At 40.7% G+C, this 25,692-nt stretch overlaps 1 protein-coding gene across 3 annotated transcripts; it reads right to left on the bottom strand.

Annotated features, from left to right (window-relative positions):
* Positions 1 to 3,024: 3,024 nt before the first annotated feature.
* Positions 3,025 to 13,846, bottom strand: LOC311043151 (LIM/homeobox protein Lhx6-like). Of its 3 annotated transcripts, XM_084054338.1 has the most exons (9): positions 13,484 to 13,846; positions 12,658 to 12,821; positions 12,051 to 12,188; positions 11,073 to 11,194; positions 9,418 to 9,638; positions 8,917 to 9,017; positions 6,523 to 6,618; positions 5,759 to 5,933; positions 3,025 to 3,762 (listed from the first exon to the last, which is right to left on the bottom strand). In XM_084054338.1, exons 2-9 carry the CDS (start codon positions 12,658 to 12,660, stop codon positions 3,680 to 3,682), a joined length of 939 nt encoding a protein of 312 aa, XP_083910464.1. In that variant the 5' UTR covers positions 12,661 to 12,821; positions 13,484 to 13,846; the 3' UTR covers positions 3,025 to 3,679. The 3 variants fall into 3 exon arrangements, with proteins under 3 accessions (XP_083910464.1, XP_083910462.1, XP_083910463.1); XM_084054336.1 differs by lacking the exon at positions 12,658 to 12,821; XM_084054337.1 differs by lacking the exon at positions 12,658 to 12,821 and having other exon boundaries at positions 9,418 to 9,635.
* Positions 13,847 to 25,692: the final 11,846 nt, after the last annotated feature.

Below are 25,692 nucleotides of genomic sequence, written 5' to 3'. Positions count from 1 at the left end.
TGTCTTCTTCAGCTTCTTCAGAGTGTGTACTATTATGTACACACGCACGCGCGCGCGCGCACACGCACACACACACACACACACACACACACACACACACACACACACACACACACACACACACACACACACACACACACACACACACCTGACCAAGCCAAACCTGGGCTATCTTTAATTAAATCTGTGTGTGCGGTATAAAGGAGGCATTATCTACACAGTATAGTGGCTGTACTTGTTTTCCATGTGCCATCGTTGGGTCACACAGTCACGTTTCTCACTTTCCAGCTCTTTTACACTCAACTCAACTCTGAGAGGGTACGAATGGAACCAAATAAGGGTTGGTTCCATGTGTACACTCTCAGAGTTACAAATAGATAAAGCAATGGGTTTCCCACCCCCAAATCCAACTGTACTAATTTTATACTTTTACTTGAAAGTTGACTCTGTGGCTTTTTGGAAATAATTCAGACCCCACGGTAATTATTTTCCCTTGAAAAAAAAGAAAATACACGGTTATCTCAACATGGAAATAATGCTGTTTTTCCTATCCTGAAGAGTCCGGAAAATCCTGCACAGTAAAAGGGACATTTCTACCCTCTCTAAATGAACACACAGGATTTTGCTGTGAAGCCATATGACATATTTTTTGATCCCACAGCAGGACTGGCCTTAATTAGTTCAGACAATGACTGTATTGCCTTTCTACCCCAAAGCTTCTTGATCACAATGGCATGATAGTTTTTGTAATAATTGCTCCCTGCTGGATTTCATATTGGTGTTGGAGGGGAAGCATTGAGTATGTGAGCGTTTAAATCTCACAGTGGACCGGTTGAGATAACAATCCATCCAGATGCTCTGAGTTGCCTGGGTTATTCATCCAAATCTACTGTACTATTGCCTAAAATCAATATGAAAGTGTATGGGAGCAGCACATTCACACATGTTGTTGCTGCCCTTACAAAAGTACATTGATCTCAACAAAAAAGAATGCAGATTTAAGATTGGTAACACTTTCTATGAAGCCCATGTCTATAATGCAATGTAAACAGACTTATAGTGCATTATAATATACTTAGAACACTGTAATAATTATAGTTAAAAGCACTCATAAATATTAATAATGCTTTATAACAATAATAACACATACATGCTTTTTAATGTGTTATTATTTATATAAAGCATTGCACTTATGAACTGAGTGCTTATAACACATTTAAAAGTGTTATAAGCAGTGTAATGCATTTATACTTGACCTCATACATCATTATTAAAGGCTTTATAATGTGTTGTGATTATAACCATTTTGGGTATCATGACTGTGAGTGCTTATTGCTATAAACAAATTATAATGGATTATAAGTATGTTTACAATGCATTATAGACATGAAACTTTTACCGTAAGATTGTCTTTACCCATAATTCTTCATCGGCAGCTTGGGTCCTGGCAATCAATGTGACAAAACTGCAAAAGATCTACGGTAGAACTTCCTAATCAATACCCATACACTCATGAAAACAATTAGAATGGTTTTACTTTCATCTACACATTAATCACTGTTTTATTAAAGCCTCACTATGTATCTTTTTTTAATGAATAATTTGTAATTTTGTCCAATCGGTATGGTAGAGTATGTTAATACAATATAACGTATACAATTGGGGTGGTTGTATTTTGTCTCCCTGCTCTTCTATTGAGACATTTAGATCGTGTCAAAGGTCATGTCTCACCTAGACACAGGATCTGACACGAGATTTTGGCTGATGGTCAAGATTACATTTATCCCCTGAGCAAGAAGACTGGCTCTATTAGCTCAATGGTAAAAATGTTAGCACAGAAGCAAGAAACCAGGTTCAAATCCGGGGTAGAAGAGGAAAGCTACATAGTGCTGCATTAAGTAGAAAGAGTTAACCTGTAGGTTTTCACCATGATTATTACTTATTGTAACAGGTTATCAGAGGTACCGTACTTGTCTTCTAGTGTGTGACCTACAGTACACAGTAACATCCTCAGTGGTAATTTAAAGGTGGTGTACAAGTGATATTTATTTGTTAAAATAAGTGTACAATCATTGCTATAGAGTGTTTGTTCAGTAACAGGGGTTACTGAACAAGGGGGGATCTCTCTAGCTATTTAGTAAACAGAAATTAATTTTTTATGTTGGGATACCAATTCTATCCAATCAGGAGAGAATACTCACACCGAACATAGGATAAACAAGTGAAACTGGAAGTGATGATTGGATAAAATTGGTAACCCAAGAGAGATGGGGAGACTCCTGTCACTCCTGACACTCTATAGCATTGAGTACTACTCATAATATAGAGCTTGAACATTTTAACAAAAAAATGAACTACATTTTTTTATTTTAAAAATATAAAGTTTGCTGTACACCTTCTTTAACACTGAGATTGAACAAATACCAAATGGACCTATACGGGTCCATTTGGTTAGATTTGTACAACCTCAGTCCGTACAGGTCCTTTTGGTAACTTGTTGTACAATCTCAGAGTTACAAGGATACATTTCACAATGCATTTTATATGTATACATATAGTATATATGTATACATATAGTATATATGTATATACATGTATATACTGTATAGTAGCTGTGTCATGTAAGTAATGTGGTGTCATTATCGGCTTTCGATGAATGAGTACACAGCAACATCATGAGTGTTAATTTAAGGTTGAAATCTTTACACATAGAGTTAATTGAACATTGACTGTGTATATGCCCCCCCCCTCTCTCTCTCCTTCTCTCTCTCTCTCTCCTTCTCTCTCTCTCTCTCTCTCTCTCTCTCTCTCTCTCTCTCTCTCTCTCTCTCTCTCTGTACATTAGTTATGTTCTGTTTGTTCTGTCTGTCTCTTTCTTTCTGACTTTGTATGAATAAATTGTGAGTTTTCTGTCAAGTACAGTATGCTGCCTGTTACTCACACACTGGAATGAGAACTGATCCCACACTATTTAAACACTCAATTCGTCATAACAATTCAGATACATTTTATTCAATTGTAGCAGTATTTAAAATGTACAATCATTGAATTATTCCATTTCAAGACATATTTTAAAAGTGCTTTTTGTGATTTTCTTTTGTTCTTCTTCTGAATAAATAAAAGGAGTTTCTCTTCTTGGACGACAATTAAACAACGTACAACAATAAAGCTGCAAATGTCCTGACCAACGACACAGAAATAAAGAAAAATGGAGGCTTAAACACCGCTACAACATTCCTTATTATTATCATCATAATTCTTTTGTTCATACTGTAGCTCATGTTTGACGCATGAAAATACCTTGTATGTGAAGGTGAGCAATTGTAAAAATTACAAATACGAAATCCAGGTGAGGTGGAATGTTTGACGTCCATTTAAAAGGGGGGAGGAGAAAAAAAAAGGAATGATCCTCTTCTAGTCCTCAGCCAAAATAACTCCTAGGTTGACGTTGAGTTGAAATGTTCCTCCAATAACCCAAAAATCTGTCGGATCTAATTAGGAAGCCACAGTTCTGAAAATGAGCCGCTGTAGTCCTGGGAGGAAGACTGCGCTCTCGCAGACGATGGATTCAACTCATCCATGAGAGGATGGAGAGCAGACAGCAGAGGCCACTCGAGCCTGATTTATGGCTCCGTCGTCGTACGTGAAGCATAAATTGTGCTTTACATCGTCAGGGGGGTCAGCGGCTGATGGGCAGCTGTGGTAAGGACATAGACGGGTGGGCGAGGTGGTTGGGAGCAGTCAACACCGAGAAGGGATGACCTGCACGTGGAATAGAGAAGAGAGCCTTTATTTCAGTGGTTTTCAATCCATTATTTGTTCGGCATTTGAGCTACGGACCACCATTTGATGATATTTAGCCTCTCAGAGTCAAAACTTAGAGTATTTTGTTATCGTTGGATACGATTTTGTCCACAATTCCATGCTATATGGATGTGGTACCGTAGGAGAGATAACAGGCATCGTTGATCAAAATATTAATTCTTTAATTAAGCAATGCCAGATGGTTAACAATAATTTAACTCTTGGGAGCGTAAAATGAAACCAAATGGACCCGTAAGGGTCCATTTGGTTTAGTTTTACGCTCTCAAGAGTTAAAGATCTATAAGGGTCCATTTGGTTACCAACTCTCCATCACTTAGCTGGGGACCACCTGGAACCCCCTCAAGGACCACTGGTTTAGAACCTCTGCTTTATTTGATAGTCACAGTGGAGAGAGACAGGAAATACTGTCTCTGGCTGGCTGGGAATCGAACCGGGGACCCACTGTCAGGCATTAGAGCCCATGTGGTATATGTGCCCTAAACACCCGGCTATCAGTCGCTCAATATCATCTATCTACTGTATATATTTGGTAATCTAAATATTAATTGAAACTTCGGTTGAACAAAACGTCCCCTCTGCTCACAAGGGGGGAAAAATATTAAATCCATGAGGCATTCAAAATGATGTTGATAACTTTAAAGAAAACTTGCAACAGATTTTGTGAAATGGACACGTGCCTGAAAAATTCACCTCAACATGGATTTAGCAGTTAATGCTTATCATAATGTATGAAATGCTATTGACACAGATAAACTAATTCAACTGACAAGAACATGATGAGACATTTATAATGAGAATTGGGTTTGAACTGGTACTCTCTATACATTAAATCCTCTTGGTTAAACCATGTGTAACTCTCTTAAATCTGCACTTATTTGAATGAATAACATTTTATTTTAACCAATCTGTAAGGTAGTGTATGTTAATACAATATAACTAGCACATCTGCAGTGGTCCATTGAGAAATGTAGACCCTGGTGCCGGGTAGGAGACCGTACTGGTTTACAAGTAGTACTGCCTGAAGCTCATACAGTACATGATACAACATCTCCACCATTCTGTCTTGAAGAAGTGGTAGAAATTCAATCTCCAGGTTCAAATCCCACGATTTGAACATGGGGGAAAAAGAGGAAACTATTTTTCCCCCAAACATTTTTTGGGATTTTGGATACATTATACTAGAATGCTGTTAGATTCCTCGCCCACAAACATCTCTAATGATAAGGCCGTCTGGTAATCAGAAGGTCGGCAGTTCGCCCCCTGGTCTGCCCTGTTGATGTTTTGAAGTGTCACTGAGTGAGATGCTTAACCCCTAACTGCTCCCCTGGGTGGCAAATTAATCACACCCACTTTTCCTAATAGTTAGGATGGGTAGAATGCAGAGGACTTTCACATACTATGTTGAAATGTACAGTGACATATCCCCTCTAAAAAATGTTTTAATAATAATAAAATAAAACATTTATTGTTAATATACAGTAAACCACTTAAGGCCTGTTATACTTTCTCACGTGATAATATCATATTGCGACACATTGTGAGCTCGTAGATTGCTATTGTAGAGTAGCTATATCTGAACTGTTCAGAAAATGTATTTATATACATATACTTATATAACATTCTTTGAACATTTTAGAAACGTTCTGAATTTTCTTGGAATAATTTTCCTTGGAATCATTTAAAAAAATTCTCAACCCATTAAAACTGGGAAAGCGTCTGTGTCATTTTAGATTTTTGCGTTGGCTATAAAAAAATAGCAGATCTACAAGCTCACAGCGCGTCACGAGCTTGTACATCTGCAATTTTTGAACATTTTTGGAAAAGTCTTGAAAGTGCGAGAACTACTGATTTAGAAGACATTTTGTAGAATCGGCCTCAAGTCTTAATGGGTAAAACCTCAGACGCCAGGTGTAAAGTGGTAAAAGAGACTCACTGTCTATGTATCCATGTAGGGACAGCAGGTGAGGCCTGTCTGGGCTGCTGAACGGGGAGTAGTGAAGGTCCTCTGGCAGTGAAGGGGGCATTCGAGAGTGTGGAGCCCCCTGTGGATAACTGTGAGGCTGCGGGGGGTGCTTTTTGTGCCGCGCTCGGCAATTCTGAAACCACACCTGCAAAAATAAACAGTGTTAATTTAACACCGAGAGCATGAATTGACTCCTCAAGGGTCCATTTTTGTAGCAATGTATCAACACAATTCAGGTACGTCAAGCTTACTGTTCAGCGGTAGAGTTTGTACCATTGATTCATATTGTAAAATGTAAGAAATATATATATATATATTAATAATATAATTATTGCAATAGAGTGTTTGTTGCGCAATAGGGGTCTCCCCGTCTCTCCAGTGCCTCCACATAGGCAACAACCATCAGAAATCAGAAAATACATGTTCAGGTTGGGATGCCAGTTTTATCCAATCAGGAGAACGAATCCTGAATCCTGTATGAGTTCTCTCTCCTGATTGGATACAATGTATGTAAAATGTATGTATCCCGACATGAAGATGTATTTTCTGTTAACTAAAGAGCCAGAGAGTCAAGCTGACCCCTGTTACTGAACAAGCGGAATATAGAGCTATCTGACACTTCTTTGAACAAACAAATATCACTTACACCCTCTTTAATAACTTATTAATATAAAGCATTGCTTAATTCTGTAATATTTTTTACAACATTCCATCGTGATGTTTGTTTTGCGTACTTGTATGACCCGTCTGCTTAGACCTGTCATTTCTGCCAGCTTCTGTAATGTCTGGGCGTCGGGGTTGTTGTCCTGGTTAAACTGGGTCTGCATCACCTGCAGGGTGACACCACACAGGCAACAACCATCAATGACACAACCAGGATAGTCCCACAAAAATAATATATTGAATCAACCCCCATCCCCAAAACACGTACACACACACACAAACGCAGGCAAACACACACAGTACTCACACAGTATCACACGGTACTCCCAAACGCACACCCACACACACACACACACACACACACACACACACACACACACATACGCACGCACTCAAGCACGCACGTCGCACACACACACACACACACGCACGCACGCACGCACGCACGCACGCACGCACGCACGCACGCACGCACGCACGCACGCACGCACGCACGCACGCACGCACGCACATACACACATACACACACACACACACACACACACACACACACACACACACACACACACACACACACACACACACACACACACACACACACACACACACACACACACATACACGCACACACAACAAATTGTCGGTATTCATTTTACTTCAAGAGTGCACAAATGTAACCAAAGGGTTCCACTGGTTGGTTCCATTTGTACACTCTCAGAGTTACAGACCCATAGTGGTTCATTTGTACACTCTCAGAGTTACAGACCCATAGTGGTTCATTTGTACACTCTCAGAGTTACAGACCCATACTGGTTCATTTGTACACTCTCAAAGTTACAGACCCATAGTGGTTCATTTGTACACTCTCAGACTTAGATTAACATGATAATTTGACTGCGTAGTGCGGCAGTTCCCAACCTTTTCTGGATCAACACCCACTTGAAAATCTCGAAAGTGTTCGCGGCCCACCCATCTCACCCCTTAACCCGGCAGCCGAATGGCCGAGTGGGGGCCCACTTGCAATATGTATCCTCATGCACGGCCCACCAGTGGGCCTCGGCCCACAGGTTGGGCATCGCTGGTGTAGCCAGGCAATATAACACCCAATCATAACATGGAGCAACCATCATTATTTACATAATATTTCCATATAGCCATGTTTTCTCAAAACCTAGTTGATAACACAAAGTACCACCACAGCCACAATACTAGAGGGAGCGACAATGATCTGGTACTACTCGTTTATAGAACACACATGGGAAAATTCTCATTCTACTACTCAGCCACCAAAATGTGGAATGCCCTGCCCTGACACCATCTCTTAAAAAATGTGGATCACTGGCTTTTTTCAAAACAGGCCTGAAAATCCATCTACTGTATATCAGGAGACCACAAGGGGAGGTAAACACAATTTTCCCACAGAAAGGAGGTGACATTCACTGCCGACATTTTTACCTTTTCTCCTTTGTACATGCTGTAATAGTGTTTTGTATTTGCTGATGATATGCATTATTGTGTCATTTTTATGCTATGTTGATGAATTGAATACATAGGGCCACAATGGAAACAAGTCCCCAGGACTTTTTTGTGTTATCCTTTTAGCCTAAATGTCTGACTGTACCTCGTGCTGTTTACATATCTGAATAATAAAGTATTCAATCAATCAATCAATCAATCAATGTTATGTAAATGTCTATTTACTCAAATCAGACATAAGTTAATCGGAAAGTGACAAGAAGAGGGGAGATGATTTTGGTCAATTATTTCCACTTTACATTCTTGAAAGATATAATTAACATAATAACATTTTCCATATCCCCAAAGTTAAATCTTTCACATTTAAGCAGCACACTTGAGGTCACGAGATCAGATCTGACCAGAGCCAATATCTCACGGCATGTTTCATTATCAGTATTTATGATTGGGTGGATTGGATTCCACAAAGGGTTAAGGTTCATTCCGTTCCCGTTCTAACACATCCGGAAGTGGACCCTGACGTATTGGTCACCACCTGCGTTTCCATTTGTGCCTTGGACTTGTTTTAAGTTGACCACCAAACTTCTCACATTGATGTTTCTCAAACAAAAGTAACTTTAAACACATCCGGTTCTGTGTTCGCAAGTGGCATAAACCGTTGATTTGCCGCATTTGGGGTCATTTTAGGTGCAAGCAGGTCATCAGCTTTAGTTTAACCCATTAAAACCGGGAAAGCAACTGCGTTATTTTGTCTTTGAAAAAGAAGGTAAAACAAAACTAAACAACGAACACGCACGCACACGCGCGCCCTGCGCACACACACACACACACACACACACACACACACACACACACACACACACACACACACACACACACACACACACACACACACACACACACACACACACACACACACACACACGCACGCACGCACACACACACACACACACACACACACACACACACACACACACACACACACACACCTGTAGTTGCTCTGCAGTGAATGATGTCCGTGCTCTCTTGGCTGGTTTGGGCTGACAGTCCTGATCTGAGGGCAACGCCCCCTCTAAAGTCAGCCCTGTACCTGAAGAACACAGGAACACAAGAAGAACAGCATCTTGTGAAAATGGATGTGTATTGAGAATATGAACGTAACTCACAGTATAATAAAAAAAAGTAACCTACGGTAATGTAAGTATCAACCTAACCTAACCTAACCTAACCTAACATAACCTAACCTAACCTAACATAACATAACATAACATAACATAACATAACATAACATAACATAACATAACATAACATAACATAACATAACATAACATAACATAACATAAATTGGCATGACATGCATGACATGACAATGTGACCTGTACATGAAAATATGCCTTTCCTTTACTGTGTTAGGATTAAAAACAGACCAATAAACACTGAAAGCATTAACACATTCTACACAAAAGGGGTGAAAAAACTGGGTATTGTACCATTCTCTGCAGCCCTGCGCAGGTTGTCCAGCATGATGTCATAGTGGCTGCGACAGAGCACCCTGCCCTCCACCAGCCCAAACTCCTCGCCAGTGGACAGCTGTCTCTTGCAGGAGAAACAGGCGAAGCATGCCAGGTGGTACACACTGCCGCGCGCCCGCCGCACCCAGTCACTAGCATACACCTGACGCCCACACTGGGCACACTTGGTTCCAAACCTACTGTGAGATAACATAAATGCAGGGAAATACAGTAAGGGTTGGCTGTAATGTCATTGACCTCTGGATACATTTTGACATTGCATTTTAGGAGTTGCGTTCGTATATTATGCACTAAAAAGGGACCCGAATGCAATTTTTTTCAAGTCCTACTTTGTCATATGACAACTAGCGAAAATAGCTGATCTAAAAGCACAAAATGATGTTGTGACATGTTATGAGCTTGCAGATCTGCTTTGAAATAAATATTTTCTTTTACAATTTTTTACAATTATAATTATATTTTTTTTACTATAATGACATGCCTTTAGGGACGACAGTGGTAAATAATACTCATGCTGATGACATTACACTGCAGTATTTTGACGTTACTTTGACATTACGCTGGGCAGCATTTTGCACCCAAAATGAAAGGCCTCTCCTTTGTCATAAAGCATCTTCTCTGTGCTGTGTATGCCACATAAAAAGGCATCATCAGAGATGTTTAGCAGCGGGCAAGACAGTATTTTAGGCTGTTTTGATTGGGAAGAATCATCCTCGCTTTCTTGGTTAGTGGTTTTAATCCTTGTGCAGTGCAATTTTATGTGGTCTTCATTATTGACCCCTCTCCCCCCAGCCTATAGGCTATTTATTCGTGTTAGTATTTATTTTTGCTGTGTTCTCATATGTTTATATTTAGAGCACTTAAATACCAATTAACTTAAAGGACTATGAACTCTATCATTATGTGTATATTTTGCTCTGTCCATCTTATTTCATAATGGGCTACAGTAAAATCCTCAGTATACATTTTTTTGGGATCTATTTGGTTACGTTTGTACAGTTATATTAATTATGCGTGCAGACTGCGGGAGCAAGACGAAAAACCTTGAATTAAATAATCAAACGAAAGACATGAGAATAAAATATTGTGAAGCCATTTTAATAAACATAAACTAAAAAATTGCAATTATTGCATTGATTAAATTTAGATCATTATCAAATAAAAGATATGTCAGATAGGTCTAACTTTGAAATCCCTTTGCAAATAAAATTGTATATCATTTACAATGCAGGGTTACCCAACAAAATAATTGGGAGGACAATTCTAACAAAGTTCAAGAAAAGGAAATTATTTTTTTAAAGGGCAATTAAATAAAATGTGGGCAATTAAAACATGAGTCGTCATGGCTAAATTAGCATAACAAAGGTATTACCATCTTTAATTGCCGACTCGATTTAATCTATTTTGACATGGGGTCCACATCCTATATGGCCTACCGAATTCAAAATGATATATGATTTAGGATCATTTTGAAAATAAATTATTCAATAGTTTAAAACACATTTTAAAAAGTCAATAGGAAATTACATAGGCTAACAATGATTATTATTTGCAGATCAAAGTATAATAACATTACTAATCCTGCATAAATACAAAACAAAAACATAATTTACCTGAAATAATCCAGTTTGCAGTATATCTCTTTGTTTTTGATGTAGCAGGTGTTGTGCTGCCTCAGTGATGCCCTGCACACTGAACACTCCAAACAGCCCGCATGCCAGTTCAGATTATTTACCTGCCGATCACAATGTTATAATTTAGCCTAAAATACATTTACGGGCCAGCTACATTGAAACATGTAAGCACGCATCGATGCTTACAAATATGTAACTCAGTACATACAGTAGGCTAATGACTATTTAATAATTAATACTGACTAGACTACTAGGGCTGTCACTATTACAAATTGAATTGTCACACAAATAATTGCAATTGACGATTTAATTGTGTTTTGGGGCATTGGACATTGGAACATGTGAATACAGTTTAAATTTCTGTTTTTTTTATTTTTAGGCTTCATAATACGAAATTGCACAGGGCAGATAAGACATATAACTTAAATATACAAAGAAATTACTGACACATTTAATAATGTTATACTTTTTTTTTAAGTGAAAATGTTTCAACATGAAAACAATTATGCCGAATAATTGCGATTATCTCAAATAATTGCGATTAGGCGATTATGTAATAAACGTGGCAGGCCTACTGACTGCTATTAATGACTATTAATGGCATTATCTTATGCCGTCATTATGCATTTGACTATTTTTGAAGGAAGCACGCAGGGTCGGAGGCCTATAAATCCTCCGGAACCCCGAGAATGGAACCAAATGGACTCTCGGAGTTGCATGAACAAGTTGGACAACATGGCCAAAGCTAAAAACTGATGTTTATGCATAGTATTGTATTTTATTGTTTTGTCATTAAATGTTTCGATGAATTGAATGCACAGGACCACAATGGAAACAAGCCATTGTGCTGAGTTTTCATCCTTTTAGCATCCTTTTGTATTGAACTGTAGGCCTACTTTCTGTGCTCTGTTAATAAAGTATTCAATCAATCAATCAATGATTAGATTATAGTCTCACCTTCAGTATGTAACGGTCATGGATGTCCATGCCACAACTGGCGCACTGGTTCTTGCCGGAGGGCCTCGCGGAGGGAGACTGTTGGGCCGTATGAGAAGGACTGGATGCACTCTGCTCCTCCTTCACCTCCGCTTTAGACTGTTTTATAATATAATAACAAACGTTTTCCACGTCAGTGACATTACATGTCAATGTATTTATTTGTATTTATTTGTATTATTGTTTTCTTTGTCATTTTAGATTTTAACCACTTTATTATTATTATTATTTTTTTTTAGTAACCCCCCCTATTATGGATGGACGGTCCAGCTGAAAACAGCTGGACCTGATTGGGATATATTCCTGATTGTGGGCTATAAATACAAATAGTCTATATAGGAAAACAATAAACAACAGTAGGCTATTAGGCCTACTCTTACATGGAAAACGCCTTCTAAAATAAAACCACAAAGCCTCACTGCAGCCGTGCCAAACTTTTGTTTTGACCGGGTCCAAAAATCGCATAAAAGGTCCGTTTTTCAGTCAAGTATAACGGAAAACAGAGAAATAATAACAACTTCAAGGTTAGGCTACAGGCACCAAGTCCTCCAGATGTTTTGGGACTCACCATTTTCGAGTCTTGAAGACTGATCAGCCTATTCAGAGAGAAGGTGGAGCCGGTCCCTGCAGCTCTGAGAATTACGCACCATCATCATCCATCCCTACATTATCTGACAGCTTTTAGATCCGCTCCAAAAACAACCAACAACGCGTTTCTCCCGTATTTAAACCCTGGGCAAACAAAAAGATAATGTTGATGGCAATTAGACAGAGGGAAAAAATAATATGATCGAGGCTACCTCACAGTCACATTCCCCCGTGCAATCAAAAAGCGCAGTGAAAAGACCGAGGCTATACCTGCAATTAGTGATGGCTTGAAATGGTGCAGAATGAGAGGCGACATCAAGTGTCAATTTCAACTGTCAGTCAAAGCACAAGGCACCGGGCCACCGACAAAAACGCTTTGCATCCTTAATTTCAATAGCCGTATAATCGAAAATCGATCATCTACAAAGTGAAGAGGCTCCAATCGAGGGTCGGATCTATTCACAAAGAGACAATGTGCAATAAGTTGCAGCTGATCTTGAAGCATAAAGGAGCTTGATTGTGTCGCTTATGATGATCAGGCCATTTAAGTACTCGAGGCTCCCATGGTGATTACAGCTGTATTCACACTGCTGCCAAAATCTGCGTTTTTCGGGTGGAATTCACAATGCATGTTGCCCTTCATTTGAACGAAATTAACAGCAATGTGAGATGACGTTAATTATTGTCTCTAATATACAAACATTGGAAACAAAAGGACCGCATGATCGCCAAGACTTTTTTTTTTTTACAGTTCACCCTTCAAAAAACACGGCTATATAAAACGCGATCGAGCGATTTTTTTTTACCTTCTTAACGAAAACACCGTCCAGTAAAACTTTCCCCAGTACTGATTGTTCATTTTTCTTCCAGAACATCACCGCAGGCAAAATAAAGTGTAGTAAAACAACTCCGATCAACGTCTATAGAAGCGCCATTTCCACGGTAGAGAGGGGGTTCTAGGCGATTTCTGTCCAGAGTTAACGGTCCACCTTCATTCGGCCTCTTTAATGTCCAATAGTGTGTTTCATTCTTGAGAATATCGTGGTAATCGGGTCTGAAGTGATGTGCTGGGAGCCAGGCCACATTCACCCGGAGTCCTTCCAAAAAACCTGCTGTCTGTCTGTCTGTCTGTCTGTCTATCTGATCTGTCTATCTGAACTGTCTGTATGTCTGTCTATCTGTCTGTCCGTCTGTCTCTCTGCAATGACAGGCTGCACACTCTGCAGCTCTCTCTCTCCCCCTGCACTCTCCGCCTAGATGAAAGTTTACACCCCATTCCCTTACAGAGGAATTGATGCCTCCCTGGCTGTACATTGTGAACACGCTCTTTTCCCCCCAAAATGGCTTTACTTTATTAAAACAGATCATTATTTTGCAAGCAGCTCCCCAAATGAACAAGCCCCAAAAAACGTGTCCGGGACCCAAACTAGTGAAAATAGCAGATCTACAAGCTCACACCATGTTGCTTCGCATGGAGTTGTGAGCTTGTAGATCTGCTATCACTACTTCTTTAACTTTTTATTTATTTATTTATGAAAATGATTAGTTATATTTTTATTTTATTTTTTATGAAATAGTTTTGAAAAATATTGGAATTGTTTTTAATTTATGCAAAATTGTGATTTTGACTTTTTTAAATCTTTTGAAATAATATATAGGCCTATATCATTTTTAAAATGTAGGAAACGGAAAAAAGGAGATATTTACTTACGACCCATAAAAATGTATCTGTGACCGAAAGATGGGTCCCGACCCACTGTTTGGAAAACAGTGATATAGGTGATAGCCCACAGTGCTGCTGAGTGGAAGGATAGAGCTGACACTAGTGTGACTACTTTTTTTCTTTTAGCATGTTTAAATTCTTGTTCTATACAACCTTTTTCTCATGTTGAGCTTTAGGCCTACAAAGACCCTTCCTTAAATGATAGACAAATTGACCTGATTCTTGTCACTTAAAAACATCTCTAAAACCACCCTCTGCGACCTCTGCTGTAATGTAAGGTTTCCATGAAATCAATAACACTTTTTATTATATAGGATTATTATAAAAAGCATTTGGTCTGGTCTCACCTGTAATTGCAGAATTGCATTGTCCTATATAGTCTCCTGTATGGCTGTATTGTCCATAATGGACTTCAGTGCATTGTCGGGTCAATATGGGTTGGTCATGATGCGAGTGTATCACTTGAAAGAACAGGTGAGAAGAGCATCATTTGGTTTCTATTACAAGACAGTAGGTTGTTAGCCCTGGATGCTGCAAGAACTGTGAAACATAATCTCGATCGTCACAAATAAAATACTCTAGTTTTGGCACAAGATAAGTGATTGTTTTAGGAAAGTTTAATAAATATATGCACATATTTAGAAACATTTGACATGGAGAATGCATGGATATTTTTGTTAATTTTATATCCTAATTTTTATTTTATTTTTTATTGTGTGAGGTATAACTGTTGGTCTATGCTTTTCTTGGGTCTCTCTTACAGACAATCTAATGTAAAAGGAACACTCCTGAATCTCTTGCAACGTGGAAAGCATCATAAATTGACAGCTGAAACAATGGCTGCAGCTGAGGATGCATGTGTCACCTTCAGTATCCTGTCCTGCTCTGTGGACGTGTGAATGTCAAGCACTGGCGCAGCAACGCTACTGTCAGTCCTCGCCTTTGCTCCCCTGCCCTTCCTTGCAGGTACGGCACAGCTGTGCACGTTCCACTGGAACAATGAGGGAGTGCTCCCAAGCCCCAATAAAAAAACAAACTTCAGCACATGCTAAAGCTATTAGATTCATCAATGGCCCCCAAGGGACAGTTTGCTCGTCGGAATGTCAACAATGTATTACGTGTGTGTCATCCGCTCACTATGAATGTGAGGGGGAAATATTGCAGGAGGGCATATTATTTACGTATGTACATGTACTGGAGGAAACAATCAACATTAAAGGTGGAGTCCTATTGTCACCTTGAAATAACACGACTTATGTAACACATTGACTTTCACTTTGGAAGGTAAACAATGCACTTAGTGTTAGATGGTGAAATGAGGAATATGCCACAGTGGAGTGAATTCCTATACAGGTGCTATTTGTAATAATCAGTAATACAGTTGAGGCTGAGTCAGGATTTGCTCTGTGCCATGAATTCTCACTTTCTTGTTATGTTATTCGAGTCTAATGTTCCTGATTCCTGTACATTATTGCCAATTGCTCTAAGCTGGTTTGGGGTAGTTAGATGTATTTTTAGGTTAAGCAGGCTACAATCCAATAGATTGGCCTCTTTCCACCAGAATGTGTGGTCTTCAGGCTTGAGCTATCTCTAATAGATTTTTTTGAGACCCAAGTGCAAGAATCGGATTGGCACCAGTGTGCTTCAGCTCTCAGTCATAGACAGTGTTGGGGAAGTTACTTTCAATATGTAATATTATATATTACTTTTAATTAACAGTAATAAATTATGTTACAGTATTGCAGTATTATTACAATAATGCAATGTACTAATTTACATGACTTTACACGTTACTTTTACAAAAACACCTACAAATGAAGTGCAAATGGAATAGAGTAGAATACCATAATAATGTTATGCATATTAGAATGCTATTTTTGCAGCCTAAATTTCTATGTCATGATAAATCACTAATAACTTTACAGTATATTTAACATTTAACAAAAGTCTGAATAGCGAAGGGCAGTACAAACTGCAATGTCATCAGTGTGTGTGTGAATTTGACAGCCTTTTTAGTTTTTCTCCCCAATTCTGTCTGTATGCCATTTCCCCTTACTACACTACACAGTCCCTGTCACTGTTAACCTCTCAGCAGTTGTCTTGGGGAAGGTGCTTGCACATGCCTCCTGCCTTCTACTCATTTATTTTCACCTGACGGCGAGGAGTTTCCTGGGTGTAATTTCGTGCAAAGGAACACGCTATCGCTTCCAGTTCCACTCTCTGCTGAACAGTCACCCCGACCAAACAGAAGGAGTCGCTTGTGCAGCGACAAAGCACACAATCTCTTGCCGCTTCTCACTTGCTGAACCCAGCCAGTTGTGTTCATTGGTGTGCCTGGCCAAGCCAGTGGAATCAAACCCATGGTCTCCATGGTGGTGGGCAAATACTTTACCCCAGTGCTACCAGGATCGTGGCCAAATGTGTTTATTTGTAAAATACTATGAAAAACGAGTTATGGAAAGTAATACCTTACCTTATATTACTTTGTTACTTAGTAATTTTATGACTAAGTAATGCATTACTTATGTAAAGCGTTACCCAAAACAGAGACTGATGTCTCTGTGTTTTTGCACACTTCTCTGACTCCTCCCATAAAGTCCACGTCAGGTTTTTATGTTGTTCTTTCCTTTATAAGCAAGATGTAAATGTGGTGGTTTGGTCATGATTCTTCTGACCTTTTTCCCCAAATGATCTCAACTATAGAGGACCAGCAGTACACAACACAAAGCCAAGTGACAAAATGACAAATGTTCTACTTGGCCTGTTCGCTCAAAGAAAATGTTTGGGGAAGGATGGAGCAGTGCTACAACCCAACACCAGGCTCTTATCTTGTTTCTCTAGAACCTCTGGGGGATTGAGGTCTCTGGCTACTTATGAATGTTGATAGGATGTTGGAGGTGAATATTGGGTGTGAGAGCTGTCTGCGTGTAAACTGGGTGTGATTATATTCATTGGCTGGGCTATAATAGCAACTATGCAGCCCTCTAATCTACCCGAGAGGCAAAGACGGGCTTGTTGAGCTGCATGTTGAACTGGCCTACAGTACGGTAGCCTACATGCACACATGACAAATAAGGTTTAGGCTAAATGCTGGGTAATGAAGTGTGCACGGAAACGAAAGGGCTTTGAAGGAGGAAATTACAGCTAAAGCCTAATTTATGCTTCGTCCTATGACAGTCGCGTGCCAGAAATAGCTTATCTAGAAGCTCACCATGTGTCGCATCCGCAACGCAGTGTGAGCTTGTAGATGTGCTATTTTTGGCGTGCAACTCAGTCGCACGACTTAGTATAAATCAGCCATAACTCGTATGGACAGATTTCAGCCGATGAACCAATGACATGTAGCCGAATCGGTATCACTTTTGCAGAGTCACCATCCAGTGTCTTCCAAACGTCCAACAGGCTGACATCTATACACAGACATCAAACCTATCCAGATTACAGTCCTGCAGCCAAGCTTTCAACAAACAAAAGGAAATAACAGATTACACCAACCCCCTCTCTCTGAAGAGTTGCATTGGACAAAAAGCCCTCTCCAGTTATTTAACAAATACAAGTTTATTTGAAGTACAGACAAGGAAAAATGGTGGCTTTTTTTTCAGTGCTTGAGCTCCATATGACAGCAATTTGGGGGTATTGTGTATTTTGGCCCGAGCATGCAGTCTATGATGGATGACAGGAGAGAAAATCACGAGCCGCTGGCTCGAGCACAGACATGCAAATTGCTTTCAGCTGATTGCTTTATTTCACTTGATATTTATCAAGTGGATTACAGTATACCTCTGTATTTACAGCCAGGAAGCAGCTGATCAATTCCACGGAGGGAGGGAGGGAGGGAGGGAAGGCTAATGCTTTTCCTGCGGGGTGAAAGCATACGGCCTGGAAGTGACCACTGTAAACACTGTAGAATAAACTAGCCATTCTTTTTTCTAATGCAGATGTCAACAAACTTCTCTTTGTTTACCATATCAGAAGAGATGACAACTAATGACAGAGAGGTCATACAGTGGTTTAGATTGCTGGTTTTACGTGATTATCATGATGCTCACTCAGACAGCACACTATAACTTTGTTCTGAACTACCTCTCTCAGGAGACAGACCTCATCTGCACATAATGTAAAAACGATGGACATCCAACAATGTATTAAGACAACGCCTGAAGAAATCATACTAGTACAGTACAATTGCACCTAATGGTCCGTTGAACATATTTCTGATGTTACATTGTACAGTTTACTCAGAATAGTTCAGACAGTTTTCAAAACAGTGGAGATTCAGTGTAAATTAAGTGCAAGTGCAATCAGAGATAATTGATTTCTCAAATACATAAGGAACAGATCAGTTTCAGAAGATACAATATGCTAACTGCGGAATTCCATGTTGGAGAAAATTCCCTGAAAATGGGTGTATACGTAAAAAAGACATTGGGCCCGATTCACTAAGCTGTTTACACCCATATTTTGAGTGTAAACAGCTTTATGGTCTTAAATGGGGGCGTGGAGCAATGCAACGGATGTTCCATGTGAACGCGCCACTGACCTTCAGGCAAAAATGAGGAACAACTGTGATCTGCACATATCAGGGATTTACACACCCCTTTGTGAACTGCACGTCGGTTTTTGCTTAGAGAAAATACACCCTCCTTTAGTCACTTTATACACGTTATTTACACTGATATTTACGATCAGCTTAGTGTAATCGGGCCCAATAACTCTTTAAGTATTTCGATTGGCATGAATGCATTTCTCAGTTATGAACCGCATTCACTTACAGTATGCATGTCTTTTCAACCTATTGCAACTTATTCCAAACAAGTGCAATAGTATGGTTTCTCCTCTGTGTGTCCTCTTGGTACGCTCAGTAAATGAAATCTTAAATATCACTTGAAAACACAGGCAACAAGATATCAGAAATGAGTGGTCAGCTACCGTGTGAACAGTCAAAATTAAATAATTAGTTAATGATGTGTTTACAGTAGGAAGAATTTGGATTATATAATTTCTCATATTTAAAAAGAGAATGGGGAAAAAAGAGAAAACCTTTGCTTATAATGACATGTCTAAAATAGAGTTAAAGTGATTCAATTATCCATGGGAGTTTATTATAGATCAGTGGCTCAGCAGTCGAAGATGTAGAGCATATCCAGGGGGTCACAAGTTTGAATCTGGCTTGTACATTTTGTTACATTTTGCGTTTATATGTCTTGACAATAATCTGAAAAAAGAAGACTAAATATATTCTATCTTTGTGTTATTTGTCTGTAATAATCAAGGGAGCCGGGTACAAACATCATCTCATAAATGCTAGAAATAATTTGCAACTCCAAACTGACAGCTGGAAAAATTGATAATTGCATGACATCTCTTAAGAAGAGAGCAGTTTAGTTAACTTTTCCTTGTTAGCAATTATTCATAAAACACTATGAATTTGCAGCGTGATGACGGATGGCAGAGAGAAAGTAAAAAAAAAAAGCCAAGTATAAAGCTAAGTGTGCATGTTCTCAATAGATTTCCTGCCGAGTCCAGCACGCCATTCCATTGCTCTCAGCATAACAGCAACAATATGGCAATAATACACGCGAGGTACAATTACACGAGTGGTACGATATTGTAGCGTTGCGTGATTTAATCTAGCCCTCTGATCGTGATCCAGCACCTTGCCTTCAGCCTCAGATATGTATGAGGAGTTGGGATCGGGTCAGGGATCAGCTACTTACCCAATCAGGTAACGAGCTCCAGGAGGAAAATGACTTCCTTCCGACCACTTGCACTCACCTGCAGTGACCCTGAGCAATCAGAGGTGAGGCGGTCTCCTAATCAGGGAGAACCCCTCGGGGTCAGCTGCACACGGCGTGCCCAAGAGCGCACCATCCCCTCCACGGCCCGACCCCCCATCCCCGAAACCCCCCCATGCTGTCAACAGGCCAGCTCTGAGTTCAAGTGTTTAAACTGTCAGATTAAATAGGCTCAGTGCAGAGATTACTTGTGCAGGAGGCATTGGGTGTTTAGTTTGATGCCGACTGCAATATCCTGCCTCCCTGTTGATGCTAGCAGCGCGGGGTGTAGCACGGAGCCTCGGCCGTGTCAAGGAGAGGTGGCTGGTGCCCAGCGTGCCTGCACGCCTGTAAAAACTGCCTTATACTTAGTTACAACAGCCGACCTGCAAATCTCGCAACGAGTCGTGCTGCAAAGCGTCGTGAGCTTGTAGATCTGCTATTTTAGGTGCGCGACACGAGCATGCATCCATGTATAAATCAGGCACAGCAGCCACAGGAAGTACGGAGAGGTTGGCCAGGGTGCGGTGGGGGTGTTTTTGTAGCGAACATTGGAGAGGGGCTACAACCCGTACCACAATCAGACTCCTCTGAGGTTTGTTTTGATAAGCGAACCTCTGGTCTTTTCGCCACGTTGGTTAAGAGAGTGTGATAGAACAGATCCCCCTGCAGCGGAATGCCAAGGGCAAGAACACTTAGACAATGGCACACAATTCTGGGACCTTTGATGTCCGCAGGCAGTTCATGAAATTATCACAATAACCATTACAATATGGGTATTAGGTATAACCATTACAAGTGACATTGACAAATAGTCGGTCGAAGTACTACTCCAACTGTATCCTTGAGTTGGAGAGTTTCTGCACACACGGCGAAGACCCTTGAGGACCAAACCTCGAGCATTTGAAACCATAAGCGCTTCGAACGCGGCCTGTGCGCAGGATGGCTATATTACATTGAGAGGACTCTGTGTTTTCCTACAGTGAACTGTGCCAGCTCACTGACAGCTGATGAATGACTACAATGGACGCTCCTCCTCCAGCCCTCAGATCATTTTGGAGTATGCATTGTGGGGGCCTGAGGATTGTGACTGCATAACCCCCCAACTCTCTACGGCCTGGCTGACTCACTGACTACTGGGATAGGAGCATTTGACTATATGCCCAAATGAGGCCCGGCCCACGTCAAAGCCGCATTCGAACACATGCCAAAATCAACTCTAAAATGACCAAATATGGACAAGAACCTCCCTTATTTAACAGCGTATGTGGACCACCAGCCATACGGAAAATACGAAACCTCTGTTCTCCAGGACGGTACGGGAGATAAATGCACGTGCGTGTGAAGAGGGAGCCTCGTTTGGGTTCGGTTGCATCTCCTCATAGCTTTAACAAATGGCATTCAGGAGGGCCTTCCCTTCCGCGGACCCACCGCCGTGTGGCTCTGTCAAAAACCCCTTCTGAGATAATACACCGTGCCCTCCTGCGCACCCCTCCTCTCCAACGCATCAGTTGGATCGGCCCGTTCCCCAACTGGACAGGAAGTCTGCTAATCTGTAACCCGATCCGGGGGAAGGAAGAAGTCAGGAACCAGCCTTCAGTGCTTTCACCAATCGTATTCATCACCAGCCCGGGACCTGGGCTCATTAAGCGCAGGAGCATGGCTTAACTAAACATCTTCTCCATAAAATAAATGCTTCCAGGTTACTCCCAGTCCAGGTTCCACTCCGAGGAGCATCTGATCTCAATTACCAGGAACGCTATATAGGAAGCAATGAGCCTCAGTCTCCCGCCTGCACAAACAACGCCATGGCAACCAGCAGCATGTCTTACAAGCCCTATGCAGATAGCAGGCCCTTTCAGGCGCTTGTAAGGCGGGAAATGATTATTTGATAATTAGTTCCTGGTGCCTCTCATTCTTTTTCATATCTATCACGGAATGATTGTCAAAGTAATTCATGGCATGGTTTCAGTTTGAGGAAACGGCATGTAACATGTTTTCAGTGGTTGGGTTTGTATGCTGCACGGGGCATCTGAAAAGCAGAGCGGTAATAAAGGCACTTCACGTCTGTCAACAGCTTGCAGATTGTGACAGTTTGAACATGTTAGGGGGAAAAAACTAAAGCCATTAGAAACTTGTGATGAGCTTAAACGAATAAACAGGCCCTAATTAACTGGTCTTCCTATGTCTGTGCAACAGCACTATTGCTGTGTGTATGGGTCAACCACTTCCAATGCTAAAGATAAGTAGCTGTGGGCCATCCTGGTGGCTCAACCAGTTACTGCATCGACCACACAACTGTATGTCCTTGTTTTCTCTCTCTCTCTCTCTCTCTCTCTCTCTCTCTCTCTCCCTCTCTCTCTCTCTCTCTCTCTCTCTCTCACCCTCTCTCTCTCTGGTTTCTCTCGCTCTCTCTCTCTATCTCCTCTTCTGACAGGAAAAGGAACAGTACAACTGTTCTAACATGTTTGTCTCTCCCCTTGATACAGAACAAGTTAATGTAAAAGAATAGAAGGGTGACCACAGAATGTTTGGATCATGTACAGCAGACACTGACAGACCAGCTGGATACTCTCTCAGTTCTCTAGGCTCAGGCTGTGGCAGTCTCTCTCTCTCTCTCTCTCTCTCTCTCTCTCTCTCTCTCTCTCTCTCTCTCTCTCTCTCTCTCTCTCTCTCTCTCTCTTTCCCTCTCTCTCTCCCCCCTCTCTCTCTCTCCCCATCTGTCTCTCCCTCCCTCCATCTCTTTCTCTCACCCTCTCTTCTCTCTCTTCATATCTCTCTCTCTCACCCTCTCTTCATCATTCTCTCTCTCTCTCTCTCTCTCTCTCTCCTCCCCTTCTCTCTTTCTCTCCCCCCTCCCCCTCCATTTATCTCACGCCCCCCCCCCCCCCCCCCCCCACCAGACATTATCACCAGAGAACATAGGCCTACATTCAGGTTAATTCTGAGATGATACAATGTGTGCTGTGACTGCCATGGTGTTGCTGAGGTCAACAGAACTACCAGGGTCACTCACTACACAGATGCCCAATGCCTTACTGGGAATGATGATGATGTCACCATTTGTTGAATATATGTGGGACCACTACTCCCTCTAGTGGAACAGGGTGGAACATGCACTTTCACCCTGACGTCCCTATTTTGGGCATGTCATAATAAGCAAAACATTTCTTCGATTTACAACTTAATGCACGGATAAAGCATGTTATTTATTTTGCTAAGAGGGTCGCAAAATAATTAGCCAACCTGTTTTTATACCCTTGATTGGTGAATATGTAGGCTAATCAAACGATTTCCTCATCAAAGGTTAGTATTTGTGTGACTGCATGCATGACTCAAATGCAAAACTGCATGCATGTCTTTGTACAGAAGTAAACACAAGAACATGGGTGTGGAGGATTGATTGGTTGCTGTTGTTAATGACAAAATGCATACATTACCTGAACAACATATTTGTACATACCTGCGAAAGAATAAAGCACCCAAACAAAGCTCAAACTTATTACCATAAGTTTGTGGTCCTTGGAGTGTAAATGTGAGTGTGTGTGTGTGTGTGTGTGTGTGTGTGTGTGTGTGTGTGTGTGTGTGTGTGTGTGTGTGTGTGTGTGTGTGTCAGTGTGTGTGTGTGTGTGTGTGTGTGTGTGTGTGTGTGTGTGTGTGTGTGTGTGTGTGTGTGTGTGTGTGTGTGTGTGTAGGGGCGAAGGGAGTGCACAACGAAAGTTGGTCACTACCGAAACAAAAGTTATTTAACTTTTGTTTCGGTAGTGACCAACTTTCGTTTCGGTAGTGACACAATGGTGAAAAAATAAATGTACTAAGTCCAGAGCTCGATGAATGTTAGGGACCAAAAAAAGTCACTACAAAGTACTACCAATCAACTCTAAATTGCCTGAAACGTACTCCTTACAGGTTTTCGGGGGGACGATTTTGGCCTCCACACTTAGTGATTTTTTCGGATTTAACTTTCCTTTCGGTAGTGACCAACTTTCGTTTCGGTAGTGACCCAATGGTGAATTTACTAAGTGTGGAGGCCAAAATCGTCCCCCCGAAAACCTGTAAGGAGTACGTTTCAAGCAATTTAGAGTTGATTGGTAGTACTTTGTAGTGACATTTTTTTTGGTCCCTAACATTCATCGAGCTCTGGACCCAATTCACCATTGGGTCAGTACCGAAACGAAAGTTGGTCACTACCGAAACGAAAGTTAAAAGGGAAAAGGGTACAAAGTTTGCCAGGCTAAGTTAACAGAACAAGTCAGAAACTCTGTGCTGTAGTGGTTTAGATATAGGACTTGCAACCAGAAGGTTACCGGTTTGAATCCAACCAGGACAGGTTTCCAACCAGTATCTGACTGTTGCACCTTTATCTGATCTTTCACTGAAGAGTGTGTAAGAGACCATAGAAAGTATGTACCATGGTGGAGCAGTGGTTAGGATTCAGGCCTTGCATACTGAAGGTCCTGAGTTCAGATCCCAAAAGGACATCTTTCTAACTTTTACCTGGGGCTTTTACCTTTATATAATCTTTGAGAAAATTCCACGCATGTCAGCAGAACAGGTAAGGACCTCTGTGGTGCAGTGGTTTAGATACAGAACTTGTAACCACAAGGTTCCCGGTTCAAATCTAATTGGTGCACTTTTTTTTTCTTACTCAAGACCCAAAAGAGTCTTGAGTCGAACCAATTACTCCCGCGGAGACATCAAATTTCTCTTTTGGGCCTTGAGTCTTGGGACTCAAGGCCCAAAAGAGAAATTTGATGTCTCCGCGGGAGTAATTGGTTCCACTCAAGACCCAAAAGAAGGTGAACTGACTGTAAAGATTCAAAATGTCATATATAGAATAGAAACCCCATTCAAACTTTAAAATGTTCATCCTAATATGAACATTTTTTCCTGAAAAGGGATCTTTTAAATGTTTCATTGTTTTAGAATAGTACTCCTTTAAAAGTTCAGATATTTATAAGGTTGATGGAAGATTTTGGGACCTCAAAAAAACGCTTTCACCTAGAAACTCCATTCACATCATTTGTGCTCCACCTTACTGTGGACATGCATGCTTGAGATTTTTTTTTTTAAATCATTTGTAGTTTTGGAGATATTTAACTTTAAGCGCCCCATGCATTGTCGATGCGGCAATGGACATTTAAAGGCAGGCTTACAACTACATACTTACGCCTAGTAACCTCATTCATACTTTAAAATGTTCATCTTACTGTGGACATGTTTGCCTGAAAAGGAATCTTTGAAATGTTGCATAGTTTTAGAATTGTACTCCTTTAAAAGTTCAGAGATTTATAATGGAGGCGGATGGAAGGTTTTGGGACCTCAAAAAAACACTTTCACCTAGAAACTCCATTCACAGTTAAAAAATTTCCCCTTACTGTGAACATGCATCCTTGAGATGTTTTACTTTGAAATGATTTGTAGTTTTTGAAATATTTAACTTTAAGTGCCTAATGCATTGTCTATGGCAATGGGTATTTTAGGCAATTTAGAGTTGATTGGTAGTACTTTGTAGTGA

Source organism: Gymnoscopelus microlampas, assembly GCF_963454915.1.
Source record: "Gymnoscopelus microlampas genome assembly, chromosome: 4".
Lineage (NCBI taxonomy): Eukaryota > Metazoa > Chordata > Actinopteri > Myctophiformes > Myctophidae > Gymnoscopelus > Gymnoscopelus microlampas.
The sequence above is the reverse complement of the archived record's forward strand: the minus strand, read 5'-3'. Positions and strand labels throughout refer to the sequence as shown.